Here is a 26,135-nt window from a genome sequence, read left to right as displayed (position 1 = left end):
GTACCTGGGGTTCTTCGTCTGATATTGCCTGAAACATGTATCTGTACCAATTGTCTATATGCTCCTGGACCTTTCTCAACCTGTACGTCTCCTTGATCAAGAGCTCCAATGCTGCATCAAAGATTTTTGGTCCATGCTGCCTGGTCTTGTGCTCCATTTCTACTTCTCTTACTGCTCAGAGGCTACACCACATTTCTCAAATGGTAAGAGGTTGTAAGGTGTAAAGAGTCTTAGGTGGTCTTATCAAAAAGTCACTGAAGGTTAACATGCAAGTGAAGCAAGCTATTAGGAAGGTTAATAGAACATTCACCTTCGTTGCAGGAGGATTTGAATATAGGAGAAGTTGTCTTGCTTCAACAGCTTGGTTAGAACACATCTCAAGTGTTGCCTGCATTTTGATTTCCTCATTTCAGGAGCAATATCATTACCATAGACAGATGACAGCAAAGGTTCACTAGATGTGTTCCTACAATGGCAGGACTTTCCTATGAAGAGAGATTGGGCAAACTGGATGTGTATCCTCTAGAGTTTTGAAGAATAAGAGGTGATTTCATTGAAGCCTACAAAATATTTAAAGCAATATTTATGGTACATGCAGTTAAGATATTTCCCTTGGTTAGACAGTCTATAACCAGGGGACACAATTTAAAAAACAAGAGGGATGCTATTTAGGTCCAAAATGAGGAGAAATGGGTTTATCAGAATGTTGTGAACCTTTCGAATTCTATGGAAGATCAGTTTTTAGTTATGTTATCTTATGAGTATGTTTTAGGCAAAGATTGATAGATACAGGTTTATGGAGATGGGGTGGGCAAAAGTGTTGAAGTATTTGATCAGCCATGATTGTATCAACATTGACCACTACCATCACCGTCTGCTACATTCAAAATGCTACATCTACTTTTAGATCTACAGGCTGACTTTAAATTGTCCTAGCTTCATACAAATGAATGCCTTTGCTGAGGAGTGCAGCCTCCACAGGAGCACAAAGCTGCTTGGCACTTTTATTTAAATTATGAAATAATGGGATGTTTCCAATCCCTGTCTTCATTTTTAACTGAATTCACTTTTTGTCGCTTCAGGTCCACAGGACCCTTCCTTTAAAATCAACAACAAAAATTTTGACCTGGACATTTCTTTCTGATAACTAGCAGAAATCCTCAATTCTGATATAGCTGTCAACCAGACACTTTGAACATCCAAAGAAAGTCAAAGACACAGGATATTTCTTTGTCAAAGAAAACTTTGGGACCCCTTTAAGCTTAAGAGCTGTGACTGCAGGAAATAAAAATCTATTCAAGGACTTATCAGGGTCCTGCTTCAACAGCTTAGAACTTGGGGGTCTGAAGTGTATAATTTTTAAATCCAATGTTAGATTGATTTTCATTTGACACATTTTAATGTTTTTTCCTTGGCTTGTAGAATCATTTATCCCTAATGAATTTGAAGTGTTCAGTGGTTAGCAGGAAAGAATTCAGTAAATAATCTACTGCAGACAAAAGTGCTTCACGTTTGTCACACCCTCTGTGGAACAAGAGTAAACTTGTATGCAGCAAGATGTGTAAGCTTACCTTAGCATGTCACGTGAAGTCACCAAGTTTCAAAGTTTCTTACTTAGATGTGGAGAGACAGCATTCATTTGCTGCAATATTCTCAAGTGCATTGTTTGATTCTTTTCTTTGGATTCAAGGAGACATACCCTCCTTTAACTCCTTTCCAGTTTAACATCCCAAATCAAATATTCAACACAGAGTGGAATGGGACTCGCAATTAAAACATAGAGCAATTTTAAAATAAAACATGATCACTCAACTCTGAAACATGGCAATTATGGCGGTGTCATTTGTCAACTTGTTACCAGATTTCTTTTCATGAATGTGCAGAGGTTGAAAATAAAATGCTGACCCTCTCGCAGCCACAAGATAGGATTTGAAATCTTCCTTACCTTGATTATTGAGTTTTAAGTTTTTTTATTCTTCGTGGGACACGAGTGCTGCTGTTCGGCCAGCATTCATTGCCCATCTCTAGTGGTCCTTAAGAAGGTTGTGGTGAGCTGCCTTCTTTGAACTGCTGTAGTCTATGTCCTGAAGGTTAATCCACAATGCCATCAGGGAGGGAATTCCAGGATTTTGGAAGTGACAAGGAAAGAATAGCAATATATTTCTAAGTCAGGTTGGTAAGCGGCATAACGGGGAACTTTTGGGTGATGGTATATTTCCATGTATCTACTGTTGTGTCCTTCTAGATGGTTAAGAAAATTTGGAAGCTGTTGTTGGAGGAGCCTTGGTGAGTTGTTGCAGTGCATTTTGTTGATGATGACGTGCTGTTATTGTGCAACCCTCTAATCTTCTCGGCTGGAGGGACTACAAACATAGTTTCTCTAACCTCTCCAGGTAATAGAAAAACATCATCCATCAACCATGATGTTACTTTGATAAATTTTGCTTGCACCCTTTCCAAGGCTTTGCAATTTTTTCCGAAGAATGGTGTGCACAATTGTACACAATACTCCAATGCCTAACTGGTGACATAGAGATTGACGATACTTTTCTCTCTTTTATATCAAGTTATATTGCCCTTTATTAGTGTTCTTCCAAAGTGTGCCATTTTGTATATCTGAATTGAACTTCATCTGCCATGTTTTTGTCCATTTGATAAGGTTAACTTAATTTCCCTGAAGCCTGCTAGTATCCTCCTTAGTACTTACTACATTTTTAGGTTGGGTAGACTTGGGGGAGTTGTGTTGGTCTGTGGTCACTGTGGCAACAGACTTTGGGTCAGGGTTGAGTCAGGTCAAATTGGAGGGGGTAGGGTCAGATTGGGAGAATATTGTGTTGAGTCCTGTCAAGGTCAGATCTGGGGTTGGGTGGCTGATCTGGCAAGATGCATGAATGATGTCAGGACAGGTGGCTTTAGTGTCTGGTTCAGTTTAACAATCAAGGAGGAGTTAGAGTAGGTTTGTAATTTTCTAACATTTCCTGTATGGGTAACTAAGCTTTTTGAACTGGCACACTTTGGGGGTCTCCTTTGGAAGCTTTCAGATGTATGGCAATCACCTGTCGAAAGTTTTAATTTCATGGACAATTCCCATATAGTGTGCTGTTCCCGGGAATAGAAGTTCTGTTCTATGGGGTGGCACGGTGGCTCAGTGGTTAGCACGGCTGCCTCACAGCATCAGGGACCCGCGTTCGATTCCAGCCTCGGCCGACTGTCTGTGTGGAGTTTGCACATTCTCCCCGTGTCTGAGTGGGTTTCCTCTGGGTGCTCCGGTTTCCTCCCACAGTCCAAAGATTTGCAGGGTAGGTGGATTGGCCATGCTAAATTGCCCATAGTGCCCAGGGATGTTTACGTTAGGTAGTTAGACATGGGAAATCAGGGGTAGCATAATGGGTCTGGGTGGGATGCTCTTTGGAGGGGCGGTGTATACTTGTTGGGCCGAATGGCCTGTGTCCACACTGTAGGGATTCTATGATTCTATAACTGATCCAAAGAGAATTTACTGGTATCCCAGTAAAACAGAACATGTAATGAAATGGTATGTATGTCTGATTCAAAACCTGGGATAGGTTTTTCTGTCTAGAGTATGTGTAACACAACTGTTAACCTGTTTTTCCAAGGATCCGTTTGAAATTTCCACACTTTTATTGTAGAGAAGAAATTCTGCTTCATGGTGAGTTCAGGACTTTTAGAAGTGGCTGCTTTGCAAACGAGGTTGGAGTAGAGGAAATGAGATGATGAACAAGGGGAACTAAATACTGATTCCAACACAATGAAAGGCGGCTCCTAAATGCAAATGCTTTCTCCTGAGTTGTCACACAGTGAGAAAAAGGGGTGAAGCATGGATATTTTTCAATGTATTTCAGCTTCACTTTATTGCAATGTTTGCAATCCTAGGACCAAAAACAGTTTGGGAAAAAAGCATTTGGTTTAGACCTTTCACTGCACTGATATTATGAAATTCTAAAGCAATTAAACTATCATCATGCCATGGTGGTCAATATTTCATAGAATCCCCACAATATGAAAGCAGACCATTTGGCCCATCAAGTCCACACCAATCCTCTGAAGAGCATGCCAGCCAGACCCACCCCTCTGCCCTATCCCTGTAACCCTGCATTTCCTATGGCTAATCCACCTGATGTGCACATCTTTGGACAGTGGAAGAAAACCAGAGCACCCAGAGGAAACCCCCGCAGACACGGCAGGAATGTGCAAACTTTTTTTTAATTCCAAAAATATATATTTAAAAACAAATTTCTTTGTAATAATACATTGTCACAAAAGCAGTTTGGTTCTGTACAGTTTCATATCAACTAAACAAACAAAACATTGGACTTTGACTCTATCCAAGAAACCATCGACCTCTCTTGCACATACAATACTAATATTTACATATATATGAGGCACCAGGAGGGTCTGATAACTGAACAGACCCTCATTTACCTTCAGTAGGAAGACCTCAAATTGTGGTCTTTCCCCACTGTGCCTTGGTGGTGGCTGTCCCAAACTTTAGTGAATCTCTCAGCACGTAGTCCTGGATCTTGGAATGTGCTAGTCTGCAAAACTCATTCAGGGTCAACTCCTTGTTCCAGAAGACCAACAACTTTCAGGCACATCAAAGAGCACCTTTCACCAAGTTGATGGTCCTCCAGGCATAGTTGATGTTTGTCTCAGTGTACGTCGCAGGAAACAGACCGTACAACACAGAGTCCCACATCTGCTCAGGATGAACCTCAACACAAATCATTGCATCTATACAAACTCTACACAGTCACCCAAGGGTGGAATCAAACCCAGGTCCCTCGTATTATAAGGCAGCAGTGCTAACCAATGAGCCACCCTGCCATTAGACCTAGCATTACTGGAATAGAAATGCCTAATCTCATATTAGGGGTTTATTAAACTAATTATCGCCTGTCATGATTTCTCTTAATAGTATTTTTCACACATAATCTATAGGGTGCCAAAGAATACCAAAAGTTGCTGAAGGGCGCCTCCCTTTCAAGCTTGCAAAATAATACAGCTCCCTAATTGGTTCTTCGATCTCAAAATTCACCTGACAATCCAGCACTACAAGAAGCTTATAACATGTTTTAGTTTATGCTTATCCTCTATTTAAATCATTATCAATAAAAGAACGGACTGATGAAAACTTTATCTTAAGTGTATTGCTTTACTATATTACTGAACAATGTAATCTTGTCAATATCACAAGGCAAGGATTTAACAAGTGATATGGTTCAAGTTTCGCATTACCCAAGAAAACCCCATAGTGTTTGCTGAGATGTTTAGTTGTGTTTACCTCATGCAGACCAACAGTTTCTCTTTCAGGAAAAAATCAATATATGGCAAACATTAATGCCAAATAGATGCCTTGCTCTCCGAACAGAGAGAGTTCAATGTTCAGTTGGAATACCTCTTCCTTGAACTTTCACGGTCATTGACTCCATGAGTTTCAGGTAAGGCATCAGTCACACAAAGGCTTGCCTGATTGCAAAATGTCCCCAATTCAGGGTGGTTCATCATAGTTAAATATATAAAGATAAAACAAATACAAAAACTTCATTCTCAAAGTTTAGTTCTGAAGTTGGAATATTTCACGTATTCCTTTCTAATTTCCTAAGATTTCCCATTTTTTCTCTGTCTTGTGTCTTTTTTTTCTCTTCTGTCTTCTCCTCTTCTGCCAGCAGCCCAGAGCAGAGCAGGGGCGGCCAGCAATCTGAAGCAAAGCAGGGACAGCGGCCAGCGGGCTCAGAGTGGAGTGGAAACAAGCCAGTGGTCTGGAGCGGGGACAGTGGCCAACGGGCCCAGAGCGGAGTCAGGATGGCCAGTGGCCTGGAGTGGACTGGGGATGGCCAGCAGCCCAGAGCAGAGTGGGGATGATGGCCAGAGGGCCCAGAGTGTAGATGGCTACTGGTTGGGAACCAGTGGCATCCGGCTGGGCCACATGGAAGCCCTTATAGAAAGACTGTAGTGTCTATCATTTTAGTTTTATTTCTTATTTTCCTAATTTATGCTCTGTATATCTGCAATGTAGTGTCCCTTTTCCTTTATTTTCTTTTTTCTGTACCAAAGATTTGTATCTAGATACATTGTACCTAAGATGGCGCTGTGTTGGCGACACTGTACACTTTTCACTATATTCCTGTTCTTTTGTAAGTTGTGTATATGTGACAATAAATTCAATTGTAGGATGTAATAATAAGATTAGCTGATATGAAGCGTGTAATTTCTTATTAATAACTTATTAACTACAGATCTCACCTTATCAATGTGCAGATTTCTATCATACTACTCACTGCGAGAAAACTAGATGCTAAAAACACTTGAAGTGAAAGTCAGAGCAGGTACCTAGTGATTTCAGCTCACCATTTGCTCCAAAGGACTTTCCTGGTGGACAGCAGGTACCAACATAGAATCCCTACAATGTGGAAACAGGCCATTCAGCCCAACAAGTTCACACCGCCGTTCCAAAGAGCGTCCCACCCAGACCCATGCCTCCAACCTTTCCCTGTAATCCTTCATTTCCCATGTCTAATCCACCTAATTTGCACACCCCTGGACACTACAGTCAATTTAGTATGGCAAATCCACCTAACCTGCACATCTTTGGACTGTGGGAGGAAACCGGAACAAACCCACACAGACACAGGGAGAACATGCAAACTCCACACAGACAATCGCCGAGGGTGGGTTTGAACCCGGGTCCCCTGACATTGTGACACAGCAGTGCTAACCACTGAGCCATTATGCCACCCTAAGAGCAGAGCACACTCCATGGGAACTGTCCACTGGCACACATTGAGGTCCATGGACATTGGCCTCAATGACCTTCATGACACTTCATGCATCCACTGACAGGACTTGTAATGCTGCTCCTTAGGGCACAGTGGTGATAATCATTGTAATGCTGCAGCAAGGACATTGAGTGTTCAGGGACATTTAGTGCTCAGGGACACAAATCCAGCTCATAAAATGGACCGGGCTGCACCTCCAGGCTCTTCATTAGTTCTCGTAGTGCTCACTCATTCTGAATGCTCACAACATTCCTGCCTTGCATCGCTTTACTTTGTCTTTTTGTACCTGCACCATCAGCCAAAGAAATCAGGCTCATATTATTTTTGAAACATGCAGAATGGAGCTAAAATGGTTGAGACAGGTGCCATAGGGATGGGGCAGGTAGCGAGTTTGATAAAATGCAGTGAGAAATCTTGCCAGGCCTCATGGAAAGAATCCCTCCACGAAATATGATTAAACTGATATTTAACCAAAAAAGTATAAGATTCAGCCCATTAACTCTATTTTTCCTTTAATTAATTTCATATTTCCAGTATCTGCAGTACATTGTTTTAGTGCTGGTATTGAGCTATTCTGGAGAAAAAAATGAGTCAGCCGATCACTCTGAATGACATAAGATCCAGTTTATTAATACTTGCAGCAGAGAGTTTGGTTAGTTCAGTGATATTGACACTTCCTGTAATGGATCATGGTTCCCAGATTGATGTATGGGATGGAGGTTAGATGTTAGTCAGCAGCTTCCTGGCCTTGAGCACAAATTCTATGCATGACAGATCTTGCCATGATTACCTCTCTATCTTTATTCAACCTCATATAAGAACAAGGAAAAGTACAACTTTCTGAACATGGAAGGATAATTGATGTTAAAGTTAAGTTGCAGACTGATTCGGTCTAAAATCACAGATCCACATTCTGTATATATTGGATTTGAACTTGATATTGGATATGAACTGTCTCCGATCTGGATGCCAAATCATCATATAAAATTCCTAAATCTGGAGTTTTAATTGGTTAAATTCCCCCAAAAACAGGTTTGAGGGTCATGATATGTGAGTTAGCCATGACTGTACATCATGTTGCAGGCAGTAAGTTAAGCAGCTGAAACTGCTCCAAAATGATTGTTGCGTGTAAGCAGCACTATTAGCATTCTTCACTGGCTGCATGTGACTGCTGAGAGCCTGATATTGCATGCTGCTGGTAATGCCTCACACAAAATTGTTACAGAGCAGAAGTAGTACATTCGGCCCATCTTGTCTGCATTAGCTGTCTAAAGTTATTCTCCTGCCTTCTCTGTATAACCCTGAACATTCTTTCTTTTTAGATAACAGTTTACATTGTTTCTGAATGTTTCAATCCAACCTGCCTCCAACATCCCCTCCAGCAGTGCTATCCAGATCCTAATGATTCACTGTGTGTAAAAGCTTTTGGATGCATTTTCCACTGCCTTGAGCAGTGTGGAGAATGGCCGGAAAGTTGGAAAAATACAGTAAGAATTGGAAAAATCAACTCTCGATGTTTAGAGAGGTTTACCAATTTTTTCCCAAGGGTTTGAAGCGAGTCCTAAATACACCAACTACCTTATTTCCATGTATTTGCATCTCATTATTCGTTAAACTTGCCTCAAATCTATGCAACTTTCAATCCTCCTCTCTTTCCCTGAGGAACTAGATTGTGCCAATTCCTGACATGAAGTCAGAGTGGCAATCTGGCAGCAGCGGCACATCTCTGGCTCTTCTGGGTCCTCAGATAGCTCTGTTTTCATCACAAAATTCCCAAATGATCTGACAGAACTGTCCTCATCCACCTTCATTCTTGTGAATAGGCATCAGTATTTCCCCATATTATTGTGGCCGCTCTTCGACTGACACAAGCACCACTTCAGCCCTTCACAACTTCATTTTGGAGCTCCAGCTCACTAATATCTTGTATGCTTCTGCAGGCCACTTTGGCAGTGAAGACACACACACACGCTCATGCATCACATCTTCTAGCCTACCTTTTTAGAATTCATTAGCTATGCACTGAATTTGGAGCCTTTGTGGTTTTCGTTGCTTTTGAGCACAGAGAAGAGGCAGGCAGTTTGCCACAATTCAGAACACTGAGCAGTCAAGGATTTGAATATATTACTACTGTATTGGACCATGCTATATCAATGTCTCACCTCTAGCAGTTTATGCAGCAAACCCCCCCCACACAGTGTTCATTTCAAGCAAATGGGCTATGTCTGAAAGTCTAAGGGGAACAGCTTTTAGTTGGATAATGGGGAACTATGGTCAGTCAAGGATTGCCATCACAATTAGAGAAAGATAGAATCCCTACAGTGTGGAAACAGACCATTCAGCCCAACAAGTCCACACTGATCCTCTGAGGACCATCGCACCCAGACTCAACACCCCCCCCAAGACTCAACCCTGCATTTCCCATGGCTAATCTACCTAACCTACACATTCCTGTACACTATGGCAATTTATCATGACCATTCCACCTAACCTGCACATCTTTGAACTGTGGGAGGAAACCCATACAGATACAGGGAGAACGTGTGAACTCCACACAAACAGTCGCCTGAGGCTGGAATTGAACCTGGGTCCCTGGCTCTGTGAGGCAACAGTGCTAACCACTGAGCCACCATGCAACCCCAAATTAGCTAAGGAGATTGTGCAATTTCAATCTAGAGGTTAGAAGCTGTCAGTAAGGTGTATGATTACACTGGAGTCTGGCAATCTGTGTCCTACCATTCTGGAAATTGGGCCACAGTCAATTCTGCAGGTCAAGTGCGATTAGTCCAGAGATTACAGGCACATCATTCAGTCAGGGTCTCCGGGAGAAAATGGTCTAAGGGAGGGGTGGGCCAATATTTCCTGCATTGAGACAAAGATGGGGGTTCAGTATGATAGATGTCGGAGGAAGATCAGCTAGTGATGGTACATGGAAGGAGAGGTGATAAGCAATAAGACCATAAAACATTGGAGTAGATGCAGGCCATTCAGCCTATCAAGTTTGCTCTGTCAGTCGGTGAGATCATGGCTGATCTGATAATCCTGAATTCCATAAGCTATCTCCAGTGAGTGAGTAGGAAACACAGAGGACAGGAAGATTAAGCAACTTGGGGCGATAAGGAGGTAAGAGCTGTTGAGTGGACATAATATATGTAATAATGAGTGTTTTAGTCCATGGTGTGTGCAGTGACAGAATTCGAGTGAGTGATAGACACGTGAATGTGAAGTAGCAGGGAGTAAATGGTCGCACTTACCCTTACTGAGTGCAGAAGAATATTAGCCCTGTTCTTAGATAGCTTTGCATTGTATTGCACCTGGGATACTGCACCAACTCAGGCTGTAGTCTCAGTCCACCACTCCATCCACCAACATTCCTGCCAGCTAGGCAGGGAGCTAATTTGGGCCTTTTTGGACCATTTCCTCAGGGATAATACTGGAAAACCATAGTGTAAGAAGCAATTCCTAACTTGCAGTACCTGAAGTAGAGAAGAGTTAACATTTAAATATGGCGCCAGCGTGTCCTAACTGCCAGCAAGTTCCGGCAGTGGTAAGCCTCTCTTATCACGTATTTCCATGAGAAAACCCATGCGCAAAAGAGAATTAATAAGTTCAACAGTGACAGGGGCTATGTGAAAAATGATACCATGGAGCGTTGGTGTCATTAATCTCACTCAAAGAAACATTTTGCCAACAAATGGGAAAAATCAGCCTTTTGCTTATTTTATCGATTGCTTTATATCTGTGTGCTTCTTGATTCTTACACAAGTGGGAACAGGTTCTCCCTTTCGCGTCTATGCTTGAAGACAGATTACACATCTCAAATGAGAGAAATGGGAGGTGTGCTGCGATGGAAGAGTTGGTAGATTCTTTTCAAAATGTGAATTTTTGCTGTGATAATTTGAGGAGGTGCTATATAGAGAACCTTATGTCCCTTATGAAGCAAACAGCAGTATACCGCTTCTAGTTCCAGCACAGTCTAGCATGAGCTGTACATAGGTAGAATAAGAGCTATAAAACCATAAGACCGTAAGAAATAAGAACACAAGCAGGCCATTCAGCCTTTTCAGCCTGCTCCACCATTCAATGGGATTGAGGCTGATCTGTATTCCTCATGTCCTCTTCCCTGCCCTCTCTGTGTAACCGTTGATTCCCCTACTGATCAAGAATCCACCTATCTCAGCCTTAAATTGACATGAGGACTTTGCCCTCACAGTTCCAAAGACTCACCACCCTCTCAGAGAAGAAATTCCTCCTCATCTCAGACTTAAATTGGTGCTCCTTTATTTTGAGACTATTTCCTCTGGTCCTAGACTCTCCCATGAGGAGAAACATCTTCTCAGCATTGGCCTTGTCAAGCTGCTTAAGAATCCTATATGTTTCAATGAGATTACCCCTCATTCTTCTAAACTCCAAAGAGTAGAATTCCAACCTGGTTAACTTTTTCTCATTGATCAATCCCTCCATACTAGAGATCATCCTAGTGAACCTTTTCTGAACTGTCTCCAATGATCTGTTATCCTTCCCTAAATAAGAGGACCAAAACTGCTCACAGTACTCCACGTGGTCTCACCAGCACCTTGTACAGTTGCAGTTAGACTTCCATATTCATATACGCCAAACCCCTTGAGATAAGGGACATATTTCATTAACCTTCCTGACTACCTGTGACACTTGTGTGCTACATTTCTGCATTTCATGTACAAGTACTCCCAAGTCCTTTTGTGTTGCGGCTTTCTGGAGTTTTTCCCCTCTTAACTTATATTCTGTTCTTTGATTCTCCCTTCCAAAATGACAACTTCACGTTTTCCCACATAATACTCCATTTGCCAACTTACTTAGCCTATCAAGATTTCTCTGTAAAGTGTTTGTATCCCTCTTACAATTTGCCTTTTCACCGAATTTTGTGTCATCTGCAAATTTGGCCGCAACCTATTTGCTTCCTTCTCCAAGTCTTTACTATATATGTAAACAGTTGCCATCCCAGCACTGATCCCTGTAGGACCCCAACAGTTACAGGCTTCAAACCTGAAAAATAACCCCTTATCCCATTCACTGTTTCCTGACCATTAGCCAATTCTCTGTCCACACCAATACCTCCAACACAGGGTTCTTTATTGTGACTCAAACTTTTGTGAGGTACCTTGTTGAACACATATGGAAGTCCAAATACAACACACAATACTGTAAGACCATAAGATATCTGAGCAGAATGAGGCCATTTTGCCCACTGAGCACCATTTGATCATGGCTGATAAGTTTCTCAACTCATTCTCCTGCCTTCTCCCCATAACCCTTGATCCCCATACTAATTGAGAATCTATCACTGTTGTAAAGACACTCAATGACTTGGCCTCATAGCCTTCTGCACCATGAATTCCACAGATTCACCCCTCTGGCTGAAGAAATTCCTTCCCATCTCAGTTCTAGAGGGTTGTCACTTCACTCTGAGGATGTGCTTTCTGGTCTTATCTTACAATGGAAACATTTTCTCCATATCCTCTCTATCCAGGACTCTCAGTATTCTAAGTTTCAGTGAGATCCCATCTCATCCTCTAAACTCCATTGAACACAGACCTAGATTCTTCAACTGCTCCTTATACGACAAACTCAACATTGCTGGGATCATTCTTGTGACCCTCCTCTGGACCCCAACCAAGGCCAACATATCCTTCCTTAAATACAAGGCCCAAAACTGCTCACAATATTCTAAATGCAGTCTGACCAGAACCTTAGATAACAAGGTGTACAGCTGGATGAACGCAGCAGGTCAGGCAGCATCAGAGGAGGAGGAAAGCTGACGTTTCGGGTCTGGACCCTTCTTCAGAAATGGGGGAGGGGAAGGGGACTCTGAAATAAATAGTGGGGGGGGAGGCGATGATGGAAGGTGGATAAAGGAGCAGATAGGTGGAGAGAAGACGGACAGGTCAAGGAGGCGGGGATGAGGCTGATAGGTAGGAGGTGGGCCTACGGTCGACCCATTATCTCTGCCTGCTCCTGCCCCACCGAACTTATCTCCACTTATCTCGACTCCATTTTCTCCCCCCGGTCCAGGAACTTCCCACCTACATCCGTGACACCACCCACACCCTCCACCTCCAAAACTTCCGATTCCTTGGTCCTCAACACCTCATCTTCACCTAAAGGCCCTCCACTTCGTCCTCTCCCGCAGTCCCGACCAGTCCCCCTCCACTGACAGCCTTATCCGCTTAGCCGAACTCGTCCTCACCCTTAACAACTTCTCCTTCAACTCCTCCCACTTCCTACAGACAAAGGGGGTGGCCATGGGTACCCGCATGGGTCCAAGCTATGCCTGCCTCTTTGTAGGTTACATGGAACAATCCCTCTTCCACAGCTACACTGGCCCCATCCCCCACCTCTTCCTCCGTTATATCGCTGACTGTATCGGCGCTGCCTCGCGCTCCCACGAGGAGCTCAAACAGTTCATCCACTTTACTAACATCTTCCACCCCAACCTTAAGTTCACCTGGACCATCTCCGATACCTCCCTCTCCTTTCTGGACCTCTCTGTTTCCATCTCTGCCAACCACCTGGAAACCGATATCTATTTCAAGCCTACCGACTCCCACAGGTACCTAGAATACACCTCCTCTCACCCACCTTCCTTCAAGAATGCCATCCCCATTCCCAATTCCTTTGCCTCCGCTGCATCTGCTCCCGAGATGAGGCATTCCGCTCCTGGACATCCCAGCTGTCCTCGTTTTTCGAGGACCGCAATTTCCCCTCCACAATGGTTGAAAATACCCTCGACCGCATCTCTTGCGTTTCCCACAACTCATCCCTCATACCCCGTCCCCACAATAACAACACAGACAGAATTCCCCTCGTCCTCACATACCACCCCACCAACCTCCGGATTCAACACATCATCCACCGCCACTTCTGCCACCTGCAATCTGACCCCACTACCAAGGACATTTTTCCCTCCCCACTTTTATCTGCCTTCCAGAGGGACCGCTCTCTCCGTGACTCCCTCATCCGCTCCACACTACCCACCAGCCCCACCAACCCGGTACTCTTCCCTGCAACCGCAGGAAGTGCTACACCTGCCCTCACACCTCCCCCCTCACCCCCATCCCAGGCCCCAAGAAAACCTTCCACATTAAACAGATGTTCACCTGCACATCTGCTAATGTGGTATATTGTATCCGCTGTTCCTAATGTGGCCCCCTCTACATCGGGGAAACCAAGCAGAAGCTTGGAGACCGCTTTGTGGAATACCTACGCTCGGTTCGTGACAAATGACTGCACCTCCCAGTCGCAAACCACTTCAACTCCCCCTCCCACTCCTTGGACGACATGTCCATCCTGGGCCTCCTCCAGTGCCACAATGATGCCACCCGAAGGCTGCAGGAACAGCACCTCATATTTCGCTTGGGAACCCTGCAGCCCAATGGTCTCAATGTGGACTTCACAAGCTTCAAAATCTCCCCACCCCCGATCTCATCCCAAAACCAGCTTGTCCCCACCTCCTTGAACGGTCCATCTTTTCTCCCACCTATCCACTCCTCCCACCTCACTGACCAACCCCCACCCCCACCTCCTACCTACCAGCCTCATCCCCGCCTCCTTGGCCTGTCCGTCTTCCCTCGACTGACCAACCCCCATCCCAGCTCCCCACCTACACTCACCTCTACTGGCTCCATCCCCGCCTCCTTGACCTGACCTGAAACATCAGCTTTCCTGCTCCTCTGATGCTGCCTGGCCTGCTGTGTTCATCCAGCTCGACACCTTGTTATCTAAGATTCTCCAGCATCGGCAGTTCCTACTATCTCTGACCAGAACCTTATACAGCTTCAGCAGTACATCCCTGCCCTTGTATTCTAGTCCTCTCGAAATGAATACTAACATTGCGTTTGCCTTCCAAACTGCCAACTGAACCTGCATGTTAACCTTAAGAGAATCATGAACCAAGACGCCTAAATCCCTTTGTGTTTCAGATTTCCAAAGCCGTTCCCCATTTAGAAAATAGTCTATGCCTCTTTTCTTCCTACCAAATTGCAAAACCTCACACTCACCCACATTGTATTTCACCTGCCACTTCTTTTCCCACTCTCCTAGCCTGTTCAAATACTTTTGCAGCCCTCCCGCATCCTCAACACTATCTGTCCCTCCACTTATTTGTGTGTCATCTGCAAACTTAGTAACAATGCCCTCTGTTCCTTCCTCCAGATCTTTTTCCTGCTTTGCCTGACCTCTCTTAATTCTCACAGTCAAGCTGAATTCCCACAGCCACCAATGTCAAACAGTTTTCAGCTGTTAAATGATCAGAAAATGACTTCAGTACCATCCGTTCATTCTCCTCTATCCATTATGGTTAGGGCATCATCAAGAAGTTTTAATGAAGTAGTCAGACACAGACACACCTTCCTTTCCATGAAGCCATGCTGACTCTGCTTGATTAAATTATGACACTCCAAATGTGCTGCTGCTACATTCATAGTAATTGATTCCTAAAATAGATGTTAGACTAATCAGCTTATAGTTACCCACTTTTTGCCTCCCTCTCTTTTTGAATCAGGATGTCACTCTGACTATATTCCAAATTTCTGGTACTTTCCTAGCTATGGGCCCATCTCTTCGCACCTTGACAATCACAGAAAATACTGTCTTTGCCCTACTTTGAGGTTGCAGTTTGTGGCTACACCATATATTTAATTCAAATCATTATTGTGAAGGTGTCTCATACAGAGAATTGCTCCTTAGAGGCCCTTCATGGATATGATGCCCTGCTGAGAGTACTTCTCCTCCTCTGTCTTCTAGCAGCTGCTCTTGCTTTGCCTGACCTCACTTAATTCTCATAGTCAGGTTCAATACCTACAGCTACCAATGTCAAAATGCAACATTTTTCAGCACAAGCCATTAAATTATCAGAAAAGGACTTCAGTAACAGGCTCCCCCCATGACCATTCAAATTTCAGCTCCAATATAGAGTAGATTTTATAGAAAAGCTCCATAACCATAAAATTATTGTAGTTATTGGAAGAAATTATCCAAAAGTTAATCAATAAAGAACATTAGTTGGACTTTGAGACATTGCTGAACATTGTTCTTCATTCTACTTAACATTGATTTAACTTGTGAGGTTAAGACAAGGGCTAGCTGAAATATATAGTTCAGAAAAGGTAGCACGCTGCCAAGTCAACATTCTACAGAGTTTGGTACAATCTACTTGCTCTACACATTGCCACTGATTGCAATGAGCGTGTATTACTCTGTTTAACAAGGTGAAGCAAGCATATTTCTGTCTGAATCAGCATCTCGGACCCCATTTTTCAGTATTACGTAGCACCAAAAAGCCATGCCAATTTAACCCTCCAAATCTCTTGATCGCTTTGATTTGAACTGTCAGATAACTGCATCCCATGCCTCATTAGGTGAGGTTATCTACACAGTTATTACTTTCTAAAAGAATATCTAAACCAAACTATTTCTTTCCATTGCTCCCCATAAAGACATATCATGCCTTAAGTCACTAGGCAGAACCCTGCTCAGAATATCTTGAATATAATCTGACAATTGTTATTGTTTAGTTCCTCTGTTTCCTTTACACAGCTGTCCATTTGACCAAAATATAAATCATTGGTTAGTCTGCATCTCTGGGAAATACTCTACTCCAGGCAGGAAATGTTTCCAACTTTATTTTCAGTAAAGCTTTTCAGTTGTATAAAAGGCCACAGTCTTCCAAGCCTAACACCAAGCAGTGCAGTGTTACAGGCTTATGTTTTATGAGTGTCAGTTACCATCTGTTTCTCACAATGGCTGAAATTACACTGACTCTAGTTTTTTTTCTGCCAGCCCTTAAGTGCTCTTTCTGGTGTCCAGAAAATTAATTTGATTTGCTGTTGATTGCACGTGGGAACGGCATTAATATTTATACTGTATCTTTATATCAGCAGTCAAGGAACAACGTTTGTAATGCAGTCAATATTATGGGGAAATACAACAGGCAAGTTGCAAACAAACTCTCACACACAGCAAGCAAATGATGCTTAGTTAATCAGTGTTGGTAGAGGGATAAAGATTAGCCAAAAGTCAAATTGAATTCCTTTGCTCTTCCTCAAATTGTGATACAGTATCACTAATACTGATAATGTCAAAGAATTGGTTTACTCTCATCTGTAAGAAGCCTCCAACAATATACAACTTATTTCATTCCACTGACTGTGTGAGAGGGGTATCCACCTCTTTCAGGCTGATGACTTTTCAAAAGTGGAAGTAGTTAATGATTCTGTTAATGTGAACATGCATGCTTCGGTCTACTTAAACTAAAGCATGCATTTCACATGGTAGACTGGTTAAGAAGCTAACAGCCCAAGGGAACCAGGGCAATTTGGTAAATTAGATCCAAAATTGGCTTAGTGACAGGGAACAGAGACTGCTGGTTGAACAGTGACTGGAAATCTATGTCCAGTAGCATACCACAGGGTTCAGTGATGGGTCCCTTGCTAATTGTAGTATACTTTAATAATCTAGATGTGAACGTAGGAGGTATGATCAGTTATACTCAACTGGACTCACCACATAAACATAGTGGCTACAAGAGTACATCTGAGGCCAGGAATACAGTGATGAGTAACTCACTTCCTGATGGAATTCTTCCCACTTGTCTGGATGAGCGCAGCTCCAACAATACTGATGAAGCCTGAAACAATCCAGGATAGGACAGCCCACTTGACTGGTACCACATTCACAAGCATTCACTCCCTCCACCTCCAATGCTCAGTAGCAGCAGGTTGTACTACCTACAAGATGCACTGCAGAAATTCACCAAAGATCCTTAGACAGCGCCTTCCAAACCCACAACCACTTCAGTTCTGAAAAAGGGTCATTGGACCTGAATTCATAGCTCTCTGTGTTTGTATTTTGTTCTAGTTGATATGAGAATCAATTCTCTTACAAATGACTTCTTGGATATTTACTGAATATTTGTTTGGATTTACTAGCAGAAAATTAGAAATCTGGTAATCTTTATTGGACTGTACAGTACTGGGAAACTACACTTTAATCAGCTGTGTCTAGTACTATCATGAGCAGCTGGATCTTCCTACTTCCTATCACTTTACCTGCTGCATCAAGTCCTTTATGGAAAAGAGGATAAGCATGAAATGTGTCTTTTAATTTCTTAACTTCCTTGTGCCTGGGTTTTCAATGATCAGCTATTGAACTTGGCTGTCCTGTGCAACACCATGTTATAGAAAATCGCGTTATAGAAATAATGGGGCCTATGGGAAAAATGGAGTTGGGGCAGACCACCAAAAAAAATCACTGAAAATCGCTCAAAAATCACTCAAAAGCCTAACACGAAGGATAGCACAGTTTGAATAAATGTTTAATTCATATCTAATAACGAAATGAAAGTAAATTTAACACCTTACCTTTAAAAAAATGTCAAGATGACTTGATGGGGGAGGAGGTTTTGAGGTTGCTGTGTTGTTAATGCAGGGGCTGAGGGTTGTTGTCATCATTATCGTCACCTTCAGGTGCAGTTGTGGTTGCAGGGTCACGGTGAAAAATTGTTAATCCAGAAGTGGACGGGCATGGTTCAATGTCTTCTGACTGTTTCTTGGAGGTTGGCTTAAAAAGACATCCAGTTTTTGCTGCTTTGCTCTTTCTCTTCTTTCATAAAGAAGCTGTTCATAGGATGCCAAATAAGGTCTTATTCCACGAACTGCTACCCTGCTGCTTTCTGCATTGTAATCGTTGTCCCCTAAGAGCTGCAACTGTTTCTCAATTTCCCTCAAGATAGAAGATGAAATAAAAGTGGAAAGCTTTTGGGGTGCTGCATCCTGGACTTCATCATCTTCATCTCCAGCTTCCACTTACCCCTCAGTGACAAGTTGTTGTAGATCAGCTGTAGAGAGGCCATCTCAGTAGGATTCAAGTAATTTTTCAACATTCTCACTCTCCACTTCTTCAAATCCAACTTGCTTTGCAAGATCAACACAATGTTCTTTGATTCTTGGGAGCTCCTCTGACAGATTAAAGCCTTTAAAATCTTGAAAAAAAATCTGGGAGAAGCTTCCGCCAAACTGCAGGCAAGCAGTCCTCACTGACATCACCCCAGGCCTCCACGATAATGTCAATTGCATTCTTGATGTTAAAGCTCTTACAAAATTGAAAAAAAACACTATTCTTATCCTCCTCAGTGGATGCAATCAGACTCTTAAAAGTGTGCCTTAAATAATAAGATTTAAAAGCTGCTATTGCACCTTGGTCAATGGGTTAAAGAAGAGAGATTGTGTTTGGGGATAGAAATACCACTCTGATGTTTTCAGAAAACTCACCAATGGTGGGAGGATGGCTTGGCATATTACTCAGGATGAGGAGAATCTTGAAATCCAATTTTTTTTCCTGTAATACTTTCTAAAAGTATCTTCCAAAACCTCAACAATAAGGTCAGAAAAAAATTGTCCTGTCATTGAACCTCTTTTGCATGTCCTAAAGTAGACACCTAGAGGAGACCTAAGGTAACCTTTCAAGGCTCGCGGGTTGGTAGAGTTATACACTGCCATAGGCTTAAGGCAGCTCGGAGACTCTGACACATGGTCAGAACAAAGCCTGTAAACGATCGTGATGTCAACGCATACTGCCTCCACGCAACAATGGATTTGCCTTATAGCCAGTACAAATTCACGTTTTAGAAATAGCATTCTCCTATTCATCAGGTGTGTTATAGCCAATTTGTGTTGCCGGAACATGCATCATAGCAAAGCCGACTGTACTACATTTTTACAGTAATTTAACAGATAATAAATACGTTTACCTTCCTGATGCCAATGCAACCATGTAGTTTAATTAAATGACATAATTTGCAGATTGGGTGTAAACTTTAATACATAGTTCCAAGTTCTAGTGGGTATTGTAGACAGTGTAGATGACAGCATAAAATTACAAAGGGAAATTGGTAAATTAAGGGAATGGGCAACACTGTAGCAGATGGATTTCTATGTAAGCAAGTGTGAGGTTATCCATTTTGGACTTAAGAAGGATTCATTAGGGTACTTTCTAGATGGTATGATGTTAAATACACAGGATGTCCAAACAGACTTTAGGATTCAGGTGCATAGATCTTTAAAATGCCACAAACAGGTGTACGAAATAATCAAGAAAGCTAATGGAATGCTGGCCTTTACATTTAGAAGTCTGGTGTACAAGGACGCACCAGTTATGCTGAAACTGTACAAAATCCTGTTTGGACCCCCCTTGATGTACTGTGAGCAGATCACTCGGATCTCGGTACCATATCTTAGGAAGGACATATTGGCCTTGAAGGGAGTATAATGCAGGTTTACAAGAATGATATCTGGACTTCAAGGGCTAAGTTATGAGAAGAGATTAGACAAATTAGGCCTGTTTTCTCTAGAATTTAAAAGGATAGGGATAATCTGACTGAAGTCTTCAAGATATTATCAGGAAAAGATAAGGTGGATACACATAAACTATTTCCACGTTTGGGAATTCTAGAAGTAGTGGGCAATCTCTAAAAATTAGGGCAGACCTTTCAGCAGAAATGTTAGGAAGAATTCTCTTCCACAAACAGCAGTCTGTCCTGCATCAATTGTTAATTTTAAATATGAGATAAAGTTCTGTCAAGCACAGGTATTAAGGGATATAGGCAAAAGGCAGGCATATGAAGTTAGGCCACAGATCAGCCATGATATAATTCAATGGCAAACAGGATCGAGGAGCTGAACAGCCTATTCCTGTGTTGCAACTCTGCCAATCTGTCCATAGACCGTCAAAAGTCACATTTCTCAGAGTCATTAGACATCAAATATGATTCATTTTTATGGCATCTTTAATTCAGGGTGGAAATGCAGGACTTGTACAATCGCATGGTTTATACATTTATAGGAAGTGCCCTTGATTGTCTCAACTCAAACAGATAGATAATATTTCTAGTATTGGCACATGACTGTAACACTGAAACACTTTGAAATTGTTTCAAGTATAACTTAAGAAGCTTGTGACACTTGTGAAAATACAGGTAATTCATTATTTTATCGACAAAGTTTGAATTTAATTGAGTTCATAAGTGACCTATACGTCATTTAGTTGTGCATTGAGACATCATAAAAGACCCTTCCATTTTGTTTTGCAAATTAACAATAAATAAGACCAGTGGATGTACCTGTTTGCTATTGCCCAGTGTTTCTTTTGCTTCCCTTGCACAGACATAAAGGAAAGTTTCACTGTCAAGTTAAACTAATAGTTTAAGAGTTGCTTCTTCTGGCTACATATGGCAAATTGCACTCAAAATTCACTTGAAATTATGCAAATCAAATTTTTTGCTAGAATTCTTTTTGCATAACTGCAAACATAAAACCACCCCCACGGGCCAGCACAATAAAACAGTTTAACAGATGTAATTCTTACTCTTAACTTCCCAATACAAACTAGTTCTTGATGTATTTAATAGTGGCGACCTAGTGCAGTTCTATTAACTGAGCTTAAAATGTGTTTTTTTACAGCAATGATCATGGGCAAATTTAATGTACATATAAACTGGAAAAATCAGACTGGCAATGGTAGCCTGAATGAGATATTCACAGAGTGATTTTGAGAGTTTCTTAGATCATTACGTTCAGTTCCAGAACAGACAGCAGATTATAACAGATTTGGTATTGTGTAATGTGACAGGATTGATTAATTATCTCAGGGTAAAGGCATAGAGTCATAGAGTAATACAGCATGGAAACAGGCTCTTTGACCCACACTGGTCCATGCTGTCAACTCAGTCTGTTCCAATTGCCCGTATTTGGTCCATATCCCTCTAAACCTTTTCCATCCATGTACCAATCCAAATGTTTTTTAAGTGATGCTAGTGTACCTGCTTCAACCATTGTCACTGGCAGCCCATTCCATATATGCACCACTCTCTGCATGAAGAAGTTGTCCCTCAGGTCCTTCTTAAATCTTTCCCCCTCACCTTAAACCTATGCTGTCTAGTTTTCAATTCCCCATCCCTGGGAAAAGGACTATACGCATTCATCCGATCTATTCCCCTCTAAATTTTGTACACCTCAACATCACGAGTATCGGCTAAACTGTTCCAGTTTTATCTCCTGTTGACGAGTTACGTCCTGTATCACATGCCCAAAACCTTTAATCAAAACTTGGTTTAACCAAACTTTGGAATCACAATGTTATTGAATTTTACACCCAGATTAAAAAATAAAAGAATGGGTCTCAGATTAGTACTTTATATTTAAATAAGGGCAACTATTTGGGAATGAAAGCTGAGCTAGTTGAAGCAAACAGGCATATTAGATCAGGAGATAGATCAATAGAGAAATAGTTGCACATAATTAAAGGGGTATTTTAGAATACTCCTCATAAGTATATTCCTATTATAAAGAAAAAACCCAACAGGGGATCCACTAGCTGTAGTTAACTAAATAAGTTAAGGAAAGCATAATACTTAAAGAAAAAATGTGCATAATCGCACAAAGATGAGCAATGAGATCGTTGTACAGAATATAAAATAACTGCCAATAATGACTTGTGGATTAATCAGGAGGAAGAAATTAGAATATGAAAGGAGACTAGCTAGAAATGTAAAAATGGATAAAGGAGTTTCCACAGGTAATTTAACATGGAAGAGTGTAGATAATGTCACTGTTGGTCCTCGAGAGAGTGTGAATGGGAAATTAATTAATAATAAAATGGCAGAATGAGCGACTGTTTTGATTCTGACCTCACAGTAAAGATTGCAAAAAGAAAAAAATTTCCAGCAGAGCTGTGAATCAGTGGTGGAAAATTGACAAGAACTTTGTAAAATTACTATCACCAGGGAAGGGGCACTGAGTGAACTGAGGGCGTTATGAGTTGAATAGATAGACATCATCCTCAGTTCTTAAGGAAGTGCCTAATGAGGTAGTAGATACTTTAGAATTAATTTTCCAAAATTTCAGAGATTCAGGAAAGAGTTCATCAGCCTGGTAAGTAGCAAATATAATCCCTCTTTTCAAAGAGAGGGGGCAGAGAAGAGGAATATACAAGTCAACTAGCTTGATGTCCATTGTGGGGAGTGTGTTAGAATCAATCATTAAGGAGGATATTGCTGAGCACTTAGAAAAACTCAAAGTATTTGGGAAGAGTCAGCATAGTTTTGTGAAAGGGAAATCATGTTTAATTAACTTATTGGACTTCCCTGAAGAAGTAACATGCATTGTGGATCCTTGAACTTCCAGAAGGCATTTGACAAGATGTCACATAAACCATTATTGCGAAAAGTAAACCACATGGTATAGGGTATAAAATATTAGCATTAGCAGAGGATTAGCTGGGTGGTAAAAAACAGGGTGCATGCATAAATGGGTTTATCAGATTGGCAGGATGTGATGAGTGAAATCCCACAGGAGACTGCATTGGGGCATCACTTATTACAGTTTACCAAAATGATTTGGATGCAGGGGGCAAAGGGATAGTTGCTAAATTTTTAGATGACGTGAAAATAGTTAGGAAGATTTGTTGTGAAGAAGACATGAGGAGGACGTAGATGGATATGCACAGTTGAGTGAGTGGGCAAAAAATCCGGCAGATGGAGCACAAGTTGTTCACTTTGGCAGGAAAGATAAAAAAATTAAACAGAGCATCACTGCAGAATTTTGAGGTGTAGAGAGATCAAAGTGTTTTAGTGCAAAAATCCCAAAAATGAGTGTGTAGGTATAATTCATAGAATCCTTCCAGTGTACTTAGACAGCATTTGACCCATTGAATCTGGAGGCAGTTCAGAGAAGTTTTACTAGATTGATACGTAGAATGAGTAGGTTGTCTTATGAGGATAGGTTGGACATGCTGGATTTATTTCCGCTGGAATTTAGAGGTGAGACTGACAATTTGACTGATGTGTACAAGATCCTGAATGGTCTTGCCAGGTGAAAACTGTGGATGAATATTGAGCTGGGGGCACTGTTTGAAAATTATTGGTCAGTATTTAGGACAAGGAAGAGATTTTTTTCTCTCATAGAGTGTGCGCATTTGGAACTCTGCCTCAGATGTTGATGGAGGTGGGGTCATTGAATATTTTTAAGACAGAGGTAGATAGATTTGCATTAGGCAGTGGAATCAAAGGTTATTGGGGGGCAGCTGGAAGTGTGGAATTCAAACACAAACAGATCAGCCATGATTTTATTGAATGCTGGAGAAGGCTTGAGGTCCAAATGGCTTAGATTTGCTCCTAACTCAAACGTTTGGACCTAGTCACCTGATTGTGCACTTTAAATAAGAGAGTTCAATGCTCTATATGCAGAAAATGATTTAAAAGTCATCGAAAAAATGAGTTTTAATGCAAAACTGAACAATTTGTAGTGTGACTGGTGCACACAAGGCAGCTTAATTTTCATCAAAGGCAATGAAATTGTGCCTACTGTATGCCCAAGAATTTGAACCAGGTTGACTGGCAGAACTTTAGATTCTAAGGTTTGAGAGTAGATTTGTAGCTCGGGCTGTGGATGTTGTAGTTGGTTGGCTCGCCGAGCTGTTTTGTTGTTTCGCAGACGTTTCGTTACCATGCAGGGTAACATCATCAGTGCAGCCTCCGATGAAGCGCCGTTGGGTTTTCCCACCTGTTATTTAAACTCAGGAATCCATTGAGCTGGATTACCTCACTTCTGGTTTTCCTTCGCAATGGAGTGTATATGGGTTTGAGCTCTATGTATCTGTTGATGGCGTTCTTCGTGGAGTACCACGCTTCTAGGAATTCCGTGCTTGTCTCTGCTTTGCTTTGGTACAAGTCGATTGAGTCAACACCAAGATCCTGGGACAAGCAAAGCAGAGACAAGCACAGGAATTCCTAGAAGCCTGGTACTCCACGAAGAAAGCCATCAACAAACACATAGAGCTCGACCCCATATACACTCCACTGCGAAGGAAAACCACAAGTGAGATAATCCAGCTCAATGGACTCCAGAGTTTAAATAATAGGTGGGAAAACACAACGGCGCTTCATCGGAGTCTGCACTGACGATGTTACCCAGCATGGTAACAAAATGTCTGCGAAACAATGAACCAGCTCGGCCAGCCAACCAACTACAAGGACTTTAGATTTTTATTTGGGATTATAGGGGACTGATGGGTGCATTGAATTTTCAAATGTTACAAAGTATTGAGAGTAACGTAAGCAGGGCTTATTTTGGGAGATCCTTGTTTGTGTTGAAATTACGCTGATCTTTTGCGCCTTTTGGAGAGATTCCACCCAGATTATGGGTTGAAACTCTACTCTTAAATTTCAAAATAGACTTGATAACAGGGTCACAAGGACTTAATGCGGTGTATTTGAGTTTGGGTAGTAGTGTGAAATGACCAATATCAGATCGACTGCTGTTAAACATTGTCCCAACGAGGGTGATGTATAATGAAAGGCTGAACAATAATTTCATCCATCTGTTTGTAGATACAAAAAAAATCTTATTTTCACACAATTTATCCAAAACAATAATATCCATCATCAGAATCATTTTTGGATTCCTTATTGATAGATTCACTGTTAAGTGAATCTGTTGTTACACATTCGTCCGAGAAGGGATCTAAGTCAGAGGATGTGCAGTGACCTGGCAAGTCATCAGCCAGCGTGTCCAGGTAGCTCCCCACTGAGATTTCATCAAGCCCATCACTGCCATCTTGCAGGCTATTCCAGCTGCCTTGGAGTGAAGTGATCTGGCTTTCTGCCAAGCTATAGAGACTGCTCGTCAAGCTGCTCCCCCTGCTTGTCACATTGCCTTTCTCCTCCATCATCCACTTAATCGATTCAATACCTTCGTTGATGGACAATAACTGATGCATCAATTTGACATCGATTGCCCTGAGGCGAGCCTGAGACAGAGTGAGAAAAACAGATCAGTTCATAACGTTACTTAATGCCTGTTAAGAGTACAGGCAGTATACAGACCTAAAATTTCTCTGAGGCCACAGCTGAAGTTTTGCATATCAATTTCTTGTTTGAAAGCTTAAACTTTGACCTTGGTTTCTCCTTTTGTATTTTTGGCATCATTTACAAAACAATCTTGTGGAAGTAGAACAACTTCAAACAATAATACAAGATATGCCATTCATAGAGTCTGACTGTGTTTATATTCCCACAGCCACTGAATTACTGAAGAGTCCTGAAAGACAAATTTTATTGAACCTGTTTATCTGTGAAATGAAAAAATTCTGGGCTAAATGTTCAAGCTCCTGTCTGCTGGAAATAGAGCAATAGCACCCCTCAAAAGATAGTAGGAACTGCAGATGCTGGAGGTACTGAGATAACAAGGTGTAGAGCTGGATGAACACAGCAGGCCAAGCAGCATCAGAGGAGCAGGAAGGCTGACGTTT

General features: G+C 41.8%; 1 protein-coding gene across 1 annotated transcript in view; it reads right to left on the bottom strand.

The window, feature by feature from the left end:
- Positions 1–24,825: 24,825 nt before the first annotated feature.
- Positions 24,826–26,135, bottom strand: part of LOC109927746 (leucine rich adaptor protein 1-like) — a 26,110-nt gene continuing 24,800 nt past the window's right edge. The window contains exon 3 of the mRNA XM_020527753.2: positions 24,826–25,634. Within this exon, the coding sequence (XP_020383342.2) occupies positions 25,245–25,634 (390 nt within the window). The 3' untranslated portion in view covers positions 24,826–25,244. The remainder of the gene's footprint in view (positions 25,635–26,135) is intronic.

This window comes from Rhincodon typus, chromosome 3 (assembly GCF_021869965.1).
Source record: "Rhincodon typus isolate 14 chromosome 3, sRhiTyp1.1, whole genome shotgun sequence".
NCBI classification, from domain to species: domain Eukaryota; kingdom Metazoa; phylum Chordata; class Chondrichthyes; order Orectolobiformes; family Rhincodontidae; genus Rhincodon; species Rhincodon typus.
Note: the sequence above shows the minus strand (reverse complement) of the source record. Positions and strands in the feature narration are given on the sequence as shown.